Here is a 19,694-nt window from a genome sequence, read left to right as displayed (position 1 = left end):
TAAAAGGAGATAGTACTGCTGGGTGAACACAGCAGTCATAAAGAAGTTGGGCATATCATGGGCTACTTTCCTTAAATGTCCAAAGAAATGAAGCACCCTTCTGTAAGTGAATCCCTCTCACTGTTCCACAACGTCAGTTCAGTGAGGAGAAATTCTGACAGTAGCATTCCAGTCATCTTCCATGTTACAGTTATAGTTAAGCAGAGATTAACACTAAGGCTTCATGAGATCTCTCAAAGAGCACAAACCTCTCCCAGTACTACTGAATGTACACTCCAAGAGCACGTCTTTATAGCATGCTACAGTTTGTTGGTTACAAAAAGAAATACCACACAGAATGAATAAATTGAGTCGGTAGAAAAATTGCGTACAGCTAATTTAAAGAAGTGGAAATAGACTAAGGCAGTCACAAAAATATTAGCTGGATATTTCTGCAAATAGAAGGATAATCACACTATTATTATTGAGCTAAAACATTCATTAGGCAACTCTGTCTTTTGAATCAAGTAATGTAACAACTGAAAATGCAGATCCACAGTGGTAAATGGAAAACATCAAGATTTGCAGAGTCAGAAATAAATACAAAGGTCACTCAGAAAGTAACGAGTTTGATTCAATTCCATGGAAACTACAACATGGTAAAGAGCACAGTAATGCTATTTGATGGAAAAAATCCTCAGCAACAAAACACTGTTTTTTCAACATAGTCATCCCTAGTTATGCATTTTCGCCTGTGATGGACAAAAGCCTGCATGACAAGCTTGTAAAAATCTCCACCAGTAGAGGTTACCCACCATCACCGCTGCTGAAATGTACCACCCACCACCTGACTGCACTCCCATCTACTCTCTGGCCTCCATAAACATTCAGCAAATGCTGATGAACATCAGTGGGTGGCAGCTTATTCAGTCTGTTTGGTACTCTGGTAGCTCAGTTTGTACAAAAGTTAGGCAACGTAAAATAACTGGTGCTCTTAACATTTCACTACCATCTATGCATACAGAGCAACCAGTCAATTTTGTTCATGCATTACAGAAAGACATCTTTCAATGTTTGGGGGTTTGGAGCTCTGGTATGGTCCCCCTGCACCACACATTTCACCTCTCCTAGGAAGTTCTTCATTCAGAAAAACATTATCTGCAGCATAAATCATCTGTATTTTCAAAGCCTGTAATATGGAGAAACGTTTAAAAGCTATTTTCTACTGAACACTTGGCATTTATCAGGGCACTTAGTATAAACACTGCTGATCACAATTAATTGTTTCAGACCACACTTTTGTGCTGTAATGAGCGTTTAAAGCCTAATGTGAGTAACAATTAAACTGCTCAATTTATTAAGTAATTCTGACTTTAGCAATAGTCCTCATGGTATTCTATATTTGAACTTCCTCTGCATATCCCTACACACTGGGACACAAAAAGCTAGGCATGAAGCAGCCATCAATCTTCATAAAGTCAGAGTCTGGAAATATGTTTTCCATCTGATTCAGAGAGAGCTGTTTTATTTTTGTGATTAATTAAGTCATAATGAAGACCTTCCCAAACCAAAATAAAGACCTGCACTCTGAACTATAAAGCTTATCCTTCAGTTTCTCAAGTCTATAAACAGCTGTGCTTGGACTAGCCAGAAAGACTAGAGATTTTTATTTTATTTTTAACTCAGGACAGCCTTTAATGGCAATGTTATAATATAATGTGAAGTAATGTAATCTCATCTGAAAAACAGCACTGAAAAGTACTACAGAACAAATAACTGCACCAGTTAGCAATTGAATCTATAATGGTTGAACCTATAATAGCTACAGGTTACTTTGAAGTAGAGCCTACTTGTTAAAGTGATCTGGCCAAGCTCTATGAGCACTTTTCCTCTCAAACGTATTTCTGTCTCATAATGGTAATATGAAAGATCAGTATTGACACCTACCCTCAAAAGCAGCATTAACTGGATTCTGTAAGGCATTTTGCCCGCAAGCCATCAGCAAGACAATCTTGCAGGGATTTCTTGAATGTTTTCCATCTCATCATCAGTCATCTCTGGCTGCTTTATGTATGTACATTGGGCCTAATCCAAAATCCACTGAATGGCTTGAATTAATGCGGGCACAGCTTGTAGTGGTTTGTACTTGCAACCCCAGCCTCCCAGTGCTGCTGTTAGTGTGTGGGTATGCTCCAGAGCAGCAGATAACTGAGCCCTCTATGGGACCATGAGCAGCATGGCGATGGGTGCTGGGACAAGGGGTTGAGGCACCCTGTGTTTGTAGCCACAGAAGAGCCCAGGTTAGTGAGATCAGGCTTCAGGCATGCGGGTAAAGAAGAGTTCCCTTCAGGAAATTATCTGTGTTCTGTATATCTTGAAGAAAAGCAGATAATTTTATTGAGAAATTTTCTAAACTGTTTAAAGTCTGAAAATCTTAAGTTTAAAAGGTTAACTTGAGGTTTACACAATGCATAAACTGTTAATTGTACTCAGTTCTGCCCTTCAAGAACTAAACACAGAAGAGTTACTGTTTATTTTAAAGGCAGAGATGGCGTCTTAATCTACCGTTGACAGGCCTGAGCTTTTGAAACATTACATCTATCAAGTGAAGTTCAGTTACACCCAAGGAAGAAAGCCTCAGTTATTCCTTTCTGGCACGGAAGACAGGAAGAATTTCTCAAGGAGCCAGTTCTGCTTTTTGTTCCTTCAGGATACCCTCACATTGACTACAGGGAACTGAAAACAGCCATAGGACTGCAGGCTCTGGTCAAGGTCTGTCCTGGAGTGAGGAATAAGGGCAGGTCCACTGGGAATCATTGGGCAAACCCTGCAATGCCTGAAAAGATGTACAGATGGGCTACTCAACTCTGCCTACTCCTCTTTTGACCACTTCAGTGTTTCTGAAGCAATGCAAAAAGCAAAAATCACAGGAACAGTCTTGAGATGGTCAGTAGAAATTACATTCTTCAACTTAAGTCCATCTGTTGTAAACCTCTCTGTCTAAAAGAGGGCAGAATAACCACACATATCAGTGCGGGTTAGGAGCTGACCTGCTGGAAGAGAGCTCTGCAGAGAAGGACACGGGTGTCCTGGTAGACAGCAGGCAGGCCATGAGCCAGCAAGGTGCTCTTGTGACCAAGAAAGCCAACAGGGTCCTGCAGTGCATTAAAAAGAGCATGACCAGGAGGCTGAAGGAGTTGATCCTCTCCCTGAACTCTGTCCTGGTGAGGCCACATTTGGAGCACTGCGTCCAGTTCTGAGCTACCCAAGTTCAAGAAAGGCAATGCCACAAAGATGATTAAAGACTTGGAGCATTTCCTTTACGAGGACAGGATGAGAGATCTTGGACTGTTTAGCCTGAAGAAGAGAAGACTGAGAAAAGTTCTTACCAATGCTTAAAATTGATTAAGATGACAGGAGGCAACAGACAAACTGGAACACAGAAACTTCCAATACAGAACTGAAGGGGGGAAGAATAATAAAATCAGTCCCATATTGCAGAAAAAGCTTTAAAATACCTTTCAGATATTTTGAAGTCTTTCTTATTACTTCATAAGACCTAACAGTATCAAATAGAACTTATTAGCAAGGAAGAAGTTAGGGGAGATTTGAATATAATAATTATTATTTATGTTTTTATCTCACAATAAAGCACTAGCACAGGTTGCCCAGGTAGGTGGTGGATGCTCCGCCCCTGAGGACATTTAAGAGCAGTCGGGACAGGGCTCTGAGCACCTGATGGATCTTATAGATGTCCCTGTTCATTGCAGGGGAGTTTGAGTGAATGACCTTTAAAGGCCCCTTCTAACTTCAAGGATTCTGATTCCATGAGGGAAGGAGAGAGGAAGTTAGTTATGAAGTCTGTTTCGCCAAGGAAGATAGTTGCCACAGAATCAATTTATGAAATGTGTTTCCCCATAGTAGGTAGAAAATTATGTTGCAGAACTGCAGACCATAGAAAAATTGTATGGAAATGCTTTCAAATACAACAAAGTCCTGTTTTTAAAATTGAAAGTTTTCCTGACCTATAAAGCTATGAGGCTTCTTGATGTATAGACATCCTAAAATACCATACTTGTCACTAAGATAGTAGTTGAAAGACAAACGATGACATAAAAGATAGCTTTTAAAAATGAATTTAAAAGATCTCAGAAACCAATTACTGCAACACAGGAATGACTTGATGAAATACTCTCTTGTCCTCTGTATAAACCCCATTCCCTGAACCCAGACAAACTTGAGCCAAGCTGAGCTCTAAAATGAGATTCAATCTTTTATAAAATTGCCTTCTACTAACGTACACAGCTTGGTTCAACGTGGAATTAAATTACTGTTTAGACAAGAAGGGAAGGAACTGCAACCAGCAGACAAAGGTAGGCTGTACAGAAGAAACACTTAGAAAAAAAAATGCTTTCAGAAAACCCCTCCACAGTATGTAGGTCTAGAAATGGCTGATGTGTTTCTTGCCATAAGAAAAAGATGTTATCCTGTTACAAAGGTCCATTTAATTTAGATACTAAAATGTAACTACATATTTTACTTTCTCTCAAAAAGACTTAAATGAAAACAAAAAGCTACACGTTCATAAGCAGGACACTTTCTGTCATAAATAGACACACTCCAATTTTCCTAATTAATACAGTTTCATCATCACAGAACAGAAAACTGATCTGCTCTACTGTTCTCATTTGTGCATATCAAAATGTTGGAAGCCACCATTTAGCACTATGCGCAATAAACATTAAAACTTGACTAAAGTCAAGCTTTCAGCAATGCCTGTTATCTAATACTATACATGGACTAGCACAACACATCCTACATTGGTAGGTATTACTCTCTTCTTGGCTCCTTGCAGAAACACACAATAGCCAGCTTTAAAACCTACAGAACTAGAAGCCAAATAAAACTCAGCCAAAAAACTTACATTAAGGATGTTCAATTACAATCAGATTTGAACCTGCACTTCTTGAACAACCGCCTATCCCCCCTTTGTTCTTCTCAGCACTACTTCCTTACTGTTTGTCAGCTATGACTTTAGGGGTCACCATAAGGGCAATGGATCCACTGATCTCACTGATACACTGAGCCAGACAAAACAGTGTTTATTTCTTAATATGGAAACTGTCACTAAGCACTCTTTGCCTATAATCATGTGTATCTGGAGACATCAGCATAGTCAAAAAACAAACATACATGTGAAGATTACCGTTTCAAGATCTGTTTCTTCAAGGCCTTGTTATTTTGTCATAGATGCTGTAGACAGTACGACTCTTATGAAACCAAAAACAGCTGTTAATGAAAAAACACAACACAGGAACACAAACACCCAAGCCCTATCACCCCTCCCACCTGTTGGGAATACAAAATGCTTAGTGCATCAAATGGAACACTGAAAGTTCCATTAGAAATCTTCTGAAGAGCATATCCCAGGTTTTGGGTTATTTATTTATTTATTTTTTTCTTCCCTGTGCTTTCTCTATCCTCTCTATATTAGGAATTCAGTAACAAAGATTAATAATTGTCAATGGCATTTTGGTTGAATACACGTGTCTGCTGTGTGGCTTTCACATGCCAATGGCCTGAGACCATGTCTCCAGGCAAATGAAACAATTGCGGGCACCAAAATGTGATGGTTATGTTATTATTACTCATGTGAGACACAGGAAGCTACTTAGGGCAGTCTCTGGCACGCTGAGCAGACAACATGGTGCTCCCAAGCAATTCACTCCCACAATTCAGAAATTAACATGGGACACCAGTTATTAATTATATTTGGAGCTTGCCGCTGGCATACTCCCAAGTTGGTCCCTCAGGACTATTTTGGGAGATGCCTTACCCCCCACAATAAACTATGTACTCAAGTCATGGCCAAACAACATGCTTGGCATCATGCTGAACTCCAGCTCTAAGCTGTGGAGAACTTTCTTTGGTTTCAGGACAACAATGGGATTGTGGAAGACTAGTACACAAAAGAAATGTGGAACAGAGCACAGCACAGGAAATTCTACCTCGTTGCTTATGGCTAGCGAGGCAAATGGCTTTGTAATGCAAACATGCCCACATACTGCAACAAGAAGTGTATGAAGCTTAAAAGATAAAAGCTTGAACTCTCAAACGCTGTGGACAAGAACCTGCCTGGGCTGCTGTCCTGGCACAATCTCAGGGCAGGAGATGCCAGAGGTGCAGGACTTGCCTCAGAAGTAACTCAGAAGTAATTGAATGACCAGCCAAAAGCTGAGTCACTGAAATGCTGCTGTAAGGTCACCATCATTGTAACCAGACTTTCAGCAGCTTGAGCAAGTGCCAACAGCTGCACCAATAGCAGTAGCAGGGCAACAACAAGCTGCATCTGCTTGAAGGAAGCTTTTTCCTCTCTGATGTTGCTGTAAACATAGAACTCCCATGCATCTAAAAATCACCCTACTGAAATTTCATGTCTAGCAGACAAATTAACTCAGATTTTTTTTCCCTGGTGATCTGAAAAAGGGCTGCATGCAAGCAGAGGGGACTGAGACCACTAAAGCACTACTTAGGACAAAAATCTGCAGTCTCTCTGACTGAGAATTTCAATTACATTTCTTGCTGTTAGACTCAGCTTGGCTTCAGTGCTGCATACCTAGCCAGTCCAAACACAGCCTGCAGAAAAATACTGTGCTGAAGGCACAACTCACTGTTCAGAAACTGCAAGGAAGTGAAGGCTGGACTTTTGGTTCTAATAACAACAATCTTGCATAAAAATGAACCAGTGGTACTGCAAAGAAAACCAAGCAATGCACATTTTACTCAGAACTTATTGATCTATATTGTCATATTTCAAGGTACAAATCTTCCTTCATGCTAATGAAGAATAAAATGGAGGATAGTAGGAGTACAGGAGACGAGAAGATATTCGATATGAAGTTATGTCTGAATCAAATCACTTTTCCATGTATGGAAGGAACACACAATGAGAACAGAGGATGAATATCTCACAGGAACCATATTTACACAGCCATTTCTGGTAAAGAAAATCAAAGGGAGCTTCCAGCATTAGTAAAAGTAAGAAAAAATATATATACCTATTTCAATAACTAAGTTACACAATGCTGATCTCTTTTTAATGACTGATTTCAGCATCAATAACCCAAAGGGGTTGTACTCGATCTCCAGAGATCCCTTTCAACCCCTACAATACTGAGATTCTGTGAAGAAACTGAGATACAAATAGCAGGTTAATTTCCTTGCTGACACCGTGGGTTCATGTTTTCAGTACTGAATGTGTGCTTCCATCACCACCAACAGTATCTTCCTCACTACTTTCTGGCTTTTGTTCTAGGCAGTTTACACTGAGTTCCCAAGTTCACCTGGAAGAGAATTCTGCATTTTTACTCAGCAGTTTTGAAAGAGCTTGTAAGTAAGAAATAACTTCTAATCCAAGTGATATGTTATAAAATATACAGCAACATCCTCTATAAGTTTTATCTACAGTGCAACCATAAAAGCAGTATTGCCATGTTAAGGAAACACTAGAAACTCTATAAGCTCAGTATTAGTTGCTTCTGCATTTGTATAAATGTAATCTGAGATTATAGGAATAGAAGCGTGGTCAGAGACGCATTGGTTCAGTGCATTGCATAGAAGGAAAGTTGCATTGCCTAAAGCCCTGAGCATTTCAGAGTATGGTTGTGTAATTATCAAATAAACCAGCTTTCAATTATCTTCCAGTCGAGCCACCCCCTCACCAAGCTATCCAATAAAATCATTACAACTTGGTATTGTCTAGAAGGTATTTCTGCAAATCTTTGCTTCTTGTGTAGGCTAGAATTGCAAAGGCATTTTAAACAATAGTGGCTGTTAAGATCCACAGATTCAATTAACATTCACCATCGGCACCCTCCTTGATAACTGCAATTTCCAACCAGTTATCTTCCTTAAAAACCTATTTTCCTTAAATTTTAGGCTGGAAACACCAATACTTTGCCCTTAAAAAACATCATTTTCAATACCTGTTTTCACAGAACAAAACTTTCATGAGAAGTGGTCAAACTTTGATAACTAAATTAACAACTCCTGCTATGCTTTGTGATACCTGATTTTAATTACACACATTATAACACTGATATAGGATGTTAGCCTAAGCACATACTACAAGAGCACAATCAAGTTAAACCTCACCATCAGATATTCTTGTTTATTTAATCCCTTATTTAAAGACCGAGTTTTGATAATTAGTTCTTGACCAACTCTGTGTAAGATTTGTCTCTTTTGTTGTTGATGGAATTAAAGTATTAGGACAGAATAACCAACAAAGGAATTTGAATTTCAAGATGTAATGCACCTGTAAGTACAATGTTGCAGTAAAACTATTAGCTGCTGGAAGCTTTCAAGCATTAATTAGCATTTTAGTTAAAACAGGTGCAATATCAACTTACATCATATCCTTATGTTGTGCTGCAACAACCCAAGACCAACACTGCAGAAAGCAGGCTTTCTCAAACAAGCAGCCTCAGAGCCAGTGCTGGTGTGTGCCAGCGCAGAGGCAGAAACAAAGAGCCTTACTCTGAAATATCTTTTCAAATGGTGAGAGGAACCCTTTGTACATTTGGCTACATTGCTTGCTGTTACAAATCCAGAGCCACAATTGCACCCACGCTTATCCTTTGTGCACTGTGTGCACTGTAAGGAACAGAGCATTGCTGACAGTGTCAAGTGGTTGCCTCCCCAATCTGTTCTCAAAGGCAGTATATAGGTGTACGCACTGCAGGGTTGTTCCAGGCTTCAACAACACCTCAAATCACTGCAACAAATACCTCAAAAGCACATTGTCACAAGCTAAGAACATCCAAAAGATCCCTTGCTTCTCTCCCTCCCATCTTTTTAGGAGGAAAGGCTCAGTCAGTTTTACACTCCAGGCTCTTAGTTAGAAATTAATTCCTGCAAACCTATCTGCAAGTATTCATCCTCCCAATCCCCCAAAAATCAGTTTTCACTTCTATAAAGAATCAAGACCTTTATTTGAAACTCACATCATTACTTCCTTTACAAGTGGCTCAAGTTGCTATTTGGCTTTTTTTAAAAACAAAGATTAGTGCTTAAAGGATGGGAGCATCAGTAATAGACCATTACAAAGACTTTCCCTTATGAAGGTGGAACTGCTTAATTCTCTGTATCTACTTCCTTAAATCGCTTCTCACAAGTGATTCAACTTCACTGTTCAGATAGTTTTTACTCTCACAGTTGAACTTAATTGTGATTATTCCACAGGCATTAAAATTCCTCATGCTTGTATTATAACTTCTACATAAATCCCCTCATTTTAAGCAAACAGGTGCAATTCTGTGAACCATCAGTCTTACACAAGGCAGAAAAACTTCCTCATCCTTAATTTACCACTTTTGAATATGAAAGATAAAGAGAGAACGTGCCTATTACTAGGAAAGTCAAAATGGCATTTTAACTCCAATACTGGCCTTCTCTTTGCACTTGACAGACTATATTCCATTTCCTTCTACATGTTTTCCATTATGCAAAGGAGGCACCAATACCTTAGAAATAACTTAGCTGTCTAGCAGTAGAAAGTATTAGACACCTCATTCTTGCTGAACAATATCCAATAAGCTTTATAAAATGTACCCAATAGATAACAAAGATTTAGAACAGTAGAAAATATATTCGTGTGTGTGCATCTTTAGAATGAAAACCCACAAACAGCTGTATAGAATTCAAGTCTCATTGTGGCCTTGGGCAAAAGAGTTGGGGCCTCTCTTTCCACAAATGTTAAGTAGACCCATTTCCACACAAAAATCAGGAAGAGGTTAAACAGTGGGATTATTATTATTCCTCTGTATCCTCAGTTCTCCAAAAAGTGCTTCAGAAAAAATTCCTTATTACTGAAGACATTTAAAGCTACATAGACAGCAGATGTTTCATACCTGAATATGTATATTAAGAATTCTATTTCTTAGAACCTTAAAAATGAGGCAGTTCGTGAAGAAGAACGAGCAAGAAATAGAAACAGACCTATGGAAATGAAAAAAAATATGAATGACATAGAACAGAGAAAAAATCAGCTATAAGGCTTTTCAGTGCCAACCATAAGGTGATTATTTTCAAAGGCTGTTTATTAAGACACCTTTCATCTCACTTTACCCCAATGTTGATCTGGCTAAAAGCAGTGGTTTGGGTTTTTGAGTGACTAAACTCTGTACTTGTGAAGCTGACAATTCATTTTCTTAAGCTCGGTGCCATATCTCCTGCAGGACTGCAGCACTGCTAATTCTGATCAAGTGGTAGGATATCCTCAAGGAGGGACTGGATACATGGTCAACAGGATGCTTTCCTGCTCTTTCCTCTGAAATAGCAAATTCTAGCAGTGTTCAACAATGGGATACCAAACATGGTGGACTGTTGACGTAGGCAGGGGAATTCCTATAAGCTCTATCAAGGACAGACAAGCTAACAATTCCCCACAGACATCCCTGTCGAGAAAAGAAAATAGAGATTAAGGGTTTCCTAAAAACAAAGTAGTACTTTTCAATTTTTGTCCACTGTAACACTAAAAAAGGAAAACAGGGCAAACAAGTTGTATTAAAGATTTGAGGCTGACATCAGGTCTATAAATGGGATATCTATCTGTACACCTGTATACCACTCTATTTCCTTCCCAATGTGACTGAACATTCCAGTAACACATCCTGTGTGAAGAGCATGCTAATGACAAAACTGTGTTCTTCCATAAATAAAGGAAAACAATACCAAAGAACTTTTGTTACATGAATTCAGTTCAGAGAACAAGGCCAAATCCCTCTCAAGAACAAGATGTCAACATTTGAAATAAGCTTCTCCTGTCTAAGTTTTGAGGACCCTTGACATTTGAAGATTTATGATCTCCTTGTGTTTTCAGAATAAAAAAAAGAAAAAACACAAAATATATACAGACAGTTCCCTAATCCTGAGTGACTCTATCTTTTGTCTTTATTTTTAACTGAAAGAAACAAAATATCAGTGCTACCAAGAATACACTTGCTATTTTTACTACTGTTAGTTCTTGCAATGTAACATTAAGTTTAGTCAACAGGAAGGAGCAGGGACCATCAGCATCTCATACCACAAGGCCACAATAGCCAACACAAATGTTACAGCAAAAGTAGGTTGCTTCAGTACTTAGTTTTCTCAGACACAGCTTCTGGAGTCTGTGCTTTTTTGCTAATTAGTTAAAAACAACCAGAGAAAACACAGATGAATATAATTATATTCTTGATTGATGTACAACAGTTAATGTATTTCCAAAAATAATTGGAGTGAAACCCATGTCAAAATACCATTGTCTAGAAAGGACCCTTTTTGGTTCATCAAGGCCCGCAGACCAAGGGACTCTATTCATTAAGTTTGTCTCCAAAGCTGCATTAATGGAGCTTGCCTTTGTAGGAATACTGGGAGAGAAGCCATGCAGACCTCATATATCTCACTCCAGAGCAAAATAGAATCTGACAAGTGGAATCTTGAGCATAAATCTGAAATAGCAACAGAGGATTTTGATGGCTGTTCACTTAAATGTCTCATCAAAACCACTGTACAGGTTCAGCAGCATAATGCTGAAGTGAAGAAGAGAGAGATTCAGTAAAGAAATGACCTCTGCATACTCCTTGAGTACTATATAGTCTTTCAGATTCAAAACTTTTGAATGTAGGAAGATGGGAGCAGCTTTGGAATGTCAGCATCAAAACGTGTGGAGCATAAGCAGCAAAGATCTTCAAAGATGAACTGAGAAAAACTTTGCAGAATAGACTCCAGGTTGCTTTAATGACTTCAGGAAATTCTGGTATTACTCTTATCCATGCCTAGGTTCTTCTTAATAACTTTCAGAAATAAATGTGAAGATGTATATTGTTGTCAGCGACTAACAAATGATACCACATTGCAGAGCAAATTAAAAGTACAGAAAGAAAACAAGGAAGGCTCTTTAAGAATTTCTGATGCATAATCTAAGTTGCTGTATTGGAGTGCAGTCTCTTTGGATTTTGATGTTGAACAGAAGGCACTTGTTTTAAAAACAGACACCTTAAACATACATCTAAAACACTAAAACAAAAATCCAAAGCTAATTATTTTTAGGAAATATACATAGCTTAAGAGATTTGGCACAATTGCACCAGCTCAAGAGATTCACGTACTTAAATAAAGCAACACTCCTCCATTTCTATCCCAAAATTGGAAGCATAAATATGATAGAAATCTAAATAGTTACTAATACTTCTGCACGTACAAACTCAACTCTTAGCATTACCATCTCTACTTAGCATTTTACCAACAAAACAGTGGATTTTAGGCAGCCAAATTCTTTTTCACTACATACTCCCAGAAAAGTACGCTTGTCTCTTCCATCACCACTCAAAACTATTTAAAACATTCCGTTGCCTACACAGATAACTGCGTACAGCTATCTCTCCCATGATGTCCTTTCTAAACCTAAATATTACTAAACAAGTGTTTCTGGAAAGCTTCTATGTTTTAATCAGCTTAGCTGCAAATATAGTAAAAGACATGAAATAATAGAAAGATGATCTTGTGAAATTCCTATACGTTCAGGATGGCATAACAGAAAACCAACTGTAAGTTGTTTTAAGACCAAGTAAGAAACTGAAATGAATTCTAAACAAAAGCATTTTGACTATGTATGGGCATCATCTGTCATCTCGCTTCACCCTGTCTAGACATAGCTGTCACATTTCATAGTAGATTGTGTCCAAATACTGAAGACAAGCATATCCTGCATTGCCAGAGGAGTGCCCTTCTTTACATACCAAAATTATTGACACATCCTCTTTACACATAACACTCAAGAAATTCAGGCTTAGTGTTTAAAAATTAGGGCCACAAGAAGACATTTGTCATTCTAATACCACACACAAACATATTTACAGTCTTTTGAGAGACCTTAAATACCTCAGTGACTTCTCAGCTGTGTTTTCATCCTGCATACAATGTCATTATTTAAAAGGGAAAGAATTAAGTATATAGCCTTACTTCTGCTAACAAGCGCTTAATTGCTATAGATGTGAAATATAGACTGCTACAGGAAAACTGCTCAGGCTTGGCTGTTGCTCCCATTTTTTTACTTCTGTTATTGAGTTTGGACAAATGTCTTGTCCATACTGACATCTTTCAAATGATGACAAGATTTAGTATTATCTATGAAGGCAACTTTATGTAGACATGCTGCTATTACTGCTGAGAGAATCTGGAAAGAAAAAGACAAGTATCTCTACTCAAGAGTTTCAACTTCAAACTGAAAGTAAATATCTCATTAGAGGAAGGAAGAGAACAGAAGAGAAATTATGCCCATGAGAGAAATTAAGTTTATCCAGCCTAGTTCCCATTCATTTTAGCTATGTGAAGATCAAAATCGTGACTCACAGGGGCAGAGGTGAATGCCTTAGTGCACTTGAACTCTATGTGATCTCTTTAGCTATAGCCTTATTTTGTATCTTACAAACAAATCTTTTGGCACAGAGGACAGTGCTAAAGAGAATTTTCTTCCAGGTGTACGTGGAAGTAGCAAAAAAGACTGATTTTGCTTCTTGAAATGAAGGAAAACCACATTCCCTGGCATTTTAGTGGACAGCAGGACAAGAATAAATATACAGAGAAATAGTACCTAAGCTTTCTGCAATCATTATTTCATCAGATTTGTTCATTTCACATGGACACTTAAGTGGTTTCAAAAATTGGTTGGTGTTTGCACTGCAGCTACAATCAGGATGCATTTCAAGGTAGTGACCTTCAGTTACATTTGTAACTATCAGATACAGTGTTCTGTATATGGTGTCTGCTCTCTTGGTTTTACTATGTAATCCTACAGGAGTTACTGAGGCAAGTAGGTGGTGTGGTCGCGGTGATTTATGCAGAAGGCTCTGGTTTATCAGTTCTATTTATCAGTTCTCCAGACACTGCAATGCAAACAAAGCGCTTTCCAAAACATAAATAAAGGGAATGAAAAAGAAAATCTCATTCAGAAACAACCTTCTAAATTTCAGGAATAGGAGACAGTGGCTTAGCAGAATTTCAATAGGAATCCCTCTGAAGTTTCAGTAAAGACAGTCATCTATCCAAGCAAGGGCTGCAGAGGCTTAGGGAGGAAGCAACTGGAGATTTTGGATTCTTCACCCTGTGTAATTCTTGTTAATGATTTCAATTTCATTAGAGGAAATGCTCCATTCAGAGACAGCCGTCCACCAATCTGCTTTATAGTTTCAGCTGATATTAGAAAGAAGTGAGATGCTGCCTAGGTTGGTTACCAAGAAAGATGGAAGCAAGCGTTCAGTTCAGCCTATTGCTGCCTCTTAGAAGCATGTTAGAAAGGAAGAGACAGATAACTGTAGGGAAGTTGAATAATTTCCCACTGCTTTTCCAACTCTCAAAGGTTATTTAGCCCTTAAACCTTTCCTACAAAAGTTGTTACAACATATCAGCATCTACTACATGGGTGGTCTTGGACACAAAAATATTAACGAAAGACCTGAAAGCATTTACTCATTCGTAGTGCCTCTGTCCAGTAACTCTCATTTTCCTTTCCCTGAGCTCCTTGTTAGCCCAGCTGTGGTTTTCTTGTGCCATCTGAAAGAAACATCTAAAGAAGTTCTTTATTTTTCAAGTGTAACCCTCTTAAGATTCTCCGAGTTCAATAACTTGCTTTGATTCTTTTATATCTGTGTAAAGCATCTGGGATATTGGTAACAAAAAAGAAGGCTGGTGGTAAAAATAGCTTCTGAAAAATAAGGTACTTTCCTCTGGAAAATAAATCCTACATCTCTTCCTAAAGAAACTGATTGGTAGAAAAGATCACAAGAAAGGCAGAAAAAAATATCTTTCTGTAGTCTTTAATCTTTGTTCTTTCCTGCCTGAAGATTTGTCAGAAGTTGCTTTTAGATTTCTCTGTACTCACATTATTAAAGTCACCTGACGAATACACATTTCAGGACAGTCTGAGAGCTGTACTCAGATCTGCCAGTTACAGTACTAAGATTCCATTTATGGTGTTTTTTTGTAACTAAAAAGTGACAGAGCAGCCTTCAGGAATGTACTTGGACCACTGCAGAGAAATGTTTAAATGTGTTTTTGTCTTAGACTTGTAAAACAAAGATAAGGAGATAAAGGCCATTATTGTAGGTTGGACGTTCTTGGTCATTTCCAGGATAATGAGATGAGACAGAACATCATCTATCAGTGATAAGACTTGAGTCTGTGCAAATATTTACAGCTGGAATATTCAGAATAGCTTTGCTTCTATGAGAAGCCTGAACAGTGAATATGCCAGGTCCTGAAAGAAGTTACGTCCTAGCAAATGCAAAATCTCATGCCTCGTGTTCCTGTATCTTAAATAGCTTTCATTTGCCACTGAAAAAAACAAACAGCTGTAGTTTTTGACACTAACATTCACGTTACTGTGTACTGAAGTAGAATTCTTCACAGGATAGACAGTATTTAGATAAAAAAAACCATAAGCTTCATTTCTTTCGCAAGACTGTTTGGCATCTTTAAAAACCATCAATCCTCATCATCATCTTCTGTGCCTTCCAGTATCACTGCTCCATTCCACCCCTCACCCAGAGTCCAACTGTCCTGAGCGCCATGGGAACCATCACTAGTCATTCATTATTCATAGGGCATTTAGTAAAACAAGGTCAGTCACATGTTGCAAGAATTTTTCTTTTGAAATTAATGACACTGCAAGTGGTCAACCCCCAAATATTTCTATGTGCCCTGCACAGAAAAAAACAGGGTACACAGAAAAGTAGTTTAACAGTGCTGTAGTTCATATTCTAGTGTATTACTTGCTGCAATATATTCTTAACATACTTGCAGAGCCCAAATAAAAAAGCATTAGGATTAGTACTGAAAACTGAGCTATATACTGTAAGTCAAGTTTCTTGATAACATTTCCTATCTAAGAAGAGAGAAATTGGAAAGTAATTTAACATTTATATCCCTTTGCTACAGCTTCAGTTAAAAAAAGAAACAAGATAATGTTAGTGTTTTCATGCCCTAGTAACTCTGAATAGACATCAGGTCTTCTAATGACATTTCCATTTCCCATTCAAAGAACATCATACTATTTCAGGATACCATTTAACACTGTCAGAGCATTCACTTTTCTGCCTTTGCACTCTTGAGCATTAAGTTCAGAATTAAACCCTCTGTACTACAGGAAAATGCTTTCTCTCGAGTGACAGTGCCACTATACCAAATCCTGTTTAGTAAACAAAAAAAACCTTAATACAAATAAGCATGATAAATTGTTTAAGAACTTCTCATAACACAAATATGAACAGCAGAAGAGGGCACTACTCCAATCTTTTTTCTAGATTTACACTGAGTTCTGATGTTTTCACCTGCCTATGAAACACGGCTGCTTGAAAAACAGCCTATTCTTGAAGAAACAGGACCAAAACATGTTTATTTCTTTTCATCAGTGACTATTTTTGAGCAATTAGAAGTTCCTTCTATGAAGTGACATGTGGAAGCCAAGCAGGACTTGATTTACCCCATTTCATTCAGATTTCAAATAATGCAGTGCAAGAATGGAAATTACAGACAACTTGTCTAAATAGCTTCTTTGGGACAGGAGTGGTAACCTTCAAGTAATGTTACAGGACCCCAGGGAAGAGACAGACACACGATTCCTGAACTTGCAAAAACATGCCAAAGTTCCAGAAACTGCTATTCCAATAATATGAAATTTACTGAAGGCTTTATGAGAACTTAAAATAAATAAATAAATCTAATAGGAAAAGCAGAAGACAGCCATTCATCTAGCAAGAGATTAGACAGCATGACATCCCAACTGTCTGCCCGTTTTCTTCTATCAGAACTGAATTTATAAGAACTGTTCCAAAAACTTTGTCACAGATGTCAAAACGTTTTTTGAAGACATTTGTTATTTAAATAATCACTTACTTCAGCTGAGCACAAGCTGCAGTCTCCGACTGCAAGTTGTTCTGTCACAGGATAAAGCACTGCTTATGTTCAGATACTGTTCATTTTTCTCACTTGCCCTTTGTTCCAGTGGTCATAAACAAATGAAAACACAAAACTCTGAGGATCCCTAGGGAACTGTTGAAGTCACAGTATACTGTGCAGTGTCACGAGCTATCAGAGTAGTCATTCTTAAAAGGTATTTGCTACATTTACAACTATCTGTTACTTTAAGGAAATTTTAAGGAGGTAAGAGAGATTGCATTGGTCAGTTACAGTAATGTTAGCAAATCCAAAGCAACCACATTCTGTATGTTTCCACGACTGACATCTCAGGGAAGTTCAAGGTGCTCGTTCAACTGGCATTTTGGAGTGCCTCTTCTTGCTATCTACCACTACTCCATGCTACATTAACACCTACCACAAAATAAGAGCTATAAACCAATAGGTTTAACACGAAAGGGTGTTACAATATATGCAGTTCCCTCTTTACAAACATTGATGTGACAAAAAATCCCAGAGGAAAGAAGAGGACATGGTGTTAAGCACTGGTGGACATAGCATATATCTATACCTTGTATGCACCATGCCAGTGCAGCTGCTGGGGCTGCCCTGACTTCAGAGCCATGGTATATCACACAGACAGCTCACCATCCAGGTGATGAAAAGGTAACAGTCTCAAGCTCTCACTAGAGAGCTCAGAAGTCTCTAAAAGTATTATTAAAGCATCAGCTGTAAGTTATTCCCTTCACTGGCAGGGAAAATGACTTTGGCTTGCCTACACGTGACAGCAAAGTCTCCTGCGTTTCTCATCAGTCTTACCCTTGACCCACAACACTTTACATGAGTAAATAGACACAGAGCTAAGGAAACAGTCAATATAAATGCAGGCTTACCAGCTGGTGCAGAATGGGAGCAGTGAAGTTGAAACCCACAATACTCGGCACAGAACTCACTCAATTTGCATTCCTTAATATCTGAGTTGGAATCCTTTTTGCTCTCACTCTCATCAGAAGAAAGTTTATCCAGTTCGATTATCACAGCTGACATTGCGATACAGTCTCAACGTAACCCAAAATTAACACAAAGCTCAATTAAAGAAACCACCTTAAGATCAGTTTTCCCAAGTTTGCAGTCTTTTACCAGCTTCCTATGGTAAAAATAACAGTGCAAAATGCTTTTAACTCTCTTATCTGAGAAACTGTACATTCATAAGGCTGTTCTTCCAGCTCTGCAGCATTTGCTAAGTATTGCAGCTCTTCTCTAAGGTGGATAACTAGTTTCAAAAGTTCTTCTGTTCTTGGAGTGACAATAATATTACAGCATTTCTGCAGAACTCGTACAAAAATAGAAAGGGTAAGTGGAGACATCTGTAACTCCACTAATTTCTGGACTAACTTTAAGATCCTGACTCCTATTTCGTCCCCCACTGGTCCAGCTGGGAGGGGCTAAGCCATACCAATGAAAACAAGTGCAGCCGCCCAGGGAAGTTCCTCTGGCCACACTCGGGTTTCCCTGGTGCTCATCTGAGATGTGTGGCAAGCTACGTGCATACAGTTTTCAATCAGCAGTGTAACAGTAAGGAACAGCTTTTTCCTCTGTTCTGTACTTCAGAGCCTTGATTATTCCCTTCCCCCCCTGAGAAACCATTTTTAGTGATATTAAGGGAACTGGTCCCCATCCTGTATTTGTTTTTGTTTTGTCTGTTCATTTTGCATGCTTCGCCCTCCCCTGCCCCCCTCTCCTCTGCCTGCCTAGAGCATCTGTCCAAGTGTGCCACATGGGAGGCTTGCTGGGAAAACGGCCAAGTCTGACTCAGGAAAGGATGGCTATCAATGACTCCTCACCTGTTAGCTGCCTACAGTGAGAAAGAGAAGCACACACAACAAAATCTGTGCAGCCTGATAGCTTTCTCTAAGCAGATCCTTATTAATAAGCAGTCCATCATCCTGGACTAAGAGGACAAATGCCACATCTCCAGATTCAGCTCAATACAGGAGAATTTCCAGGGCCACCCTGGCTTACCACAGACCCATTCAAGACGAACCCTCAGAGGTGCCCTCTGGTCCCTGCACAGCCTGGGTAGGTTATGATCATAGTAAGGGTAATAATAGGACTAGTAAGTACAGCAGCACTTTGATGGCTGGATGAGATGACCTTAGTGGTCTTCTCCAACCTTAATGAGATCATCAATCTAATATGGAAGTAGAACTGAAAAATGCATCAGTCACCGCAGAGACTTACAGGGAGGCCAAAAATCATTTGGGGCAGTTGGCTCTTTCACTTCAATTAATACACATTAGAAGTGAGAAAAAGACAGCTTGGTGAAAGAATCACAGTTACCCAAACTTATGAAATGGTTATATAACAGGCAGAACAAGCAAGCAAATGTTGCTTTGGAAAGCAAATTCAGCACAAGTCATGCCAAGAAAGGCAATAGCAAAGTTAGCAAGACCCAGAGTTGCACTTCATCATTTTAATAGTATCCTATTACAGTTCCTCTTATGTAAAAAATACTTCTGCCATTACTGATGCTTGTGTGATTTTGCCTTTGGAAGAAAATTTTCATAAGTGAAAATGCTGGTTGTTAAACATCTGAATATTTACAGACTTTTAACCATTTTCCACGTCTTAAATTACACTTCCTATTGCTAAACATGCAAGAGTTGATACTTAATGTAGTTGTTACTCTTCAATCCAGTATATTAAGACTTCTAAAGGAAGCAAAACCTTATTCTCCTGATGACTATGCATCATGAATG

At 38.6% G+C, this 19,694-nt stretch overlaps 1 protein-coding gene across 3 annotated transcripts in view; it reads right to left on the bottom strand.

The window, feature by feature from the left end:
• ANO3 (anoctamin 3) overlaps nucleotides 1–18,322 on the bottom strand; it is a 137,044-nt gene extending 118,722 nt beyond the window's left edge. For 2 of the 3 annotated variants that reach the window (XM_085549883.1, XM_085549884.1), the window contains exon 1: nucleotides 17,829–18,322. In XM_085549883.1, coding sequence (XP_085406009.1) covers nucleotides 17,829–17,982 — 154 coding nt within the window. In that variant the 5' untranslated portion in view covers nucleotides 17,983–18,322. Of the gene's footprint in view, nucleotides 1–8,390; nucleotides 8,483–17,828 lie in introns of those variants that run through there. The other variant, XM_032444968.2, reaches the window with a different exon arrangement.
• Nucleotides 18,323–19,694: the final 1,372 nt, after the last annotated feature.

The sequence above is a fragment of the Coturnix japonica genome, chromosome 5 (genome assembly GCF_054131305.1).
Source record: "Coturnix japonica strain WE chromosome 5, WE-NBRP24, whole genome shotgun sequence".
Classification (NCBI taxonomy): domain Eukaryota; kingdom Metazoa; phylum Chordata; class Aves; order Galliformes; family Phasianidae; genus Coturnix; species Coturnix japonica.
The sequence above is the reverse complement of the archived record's forward strand: the minus strand, read 5'-3'. Positions and strand labels throughout refer to the sequence as shown.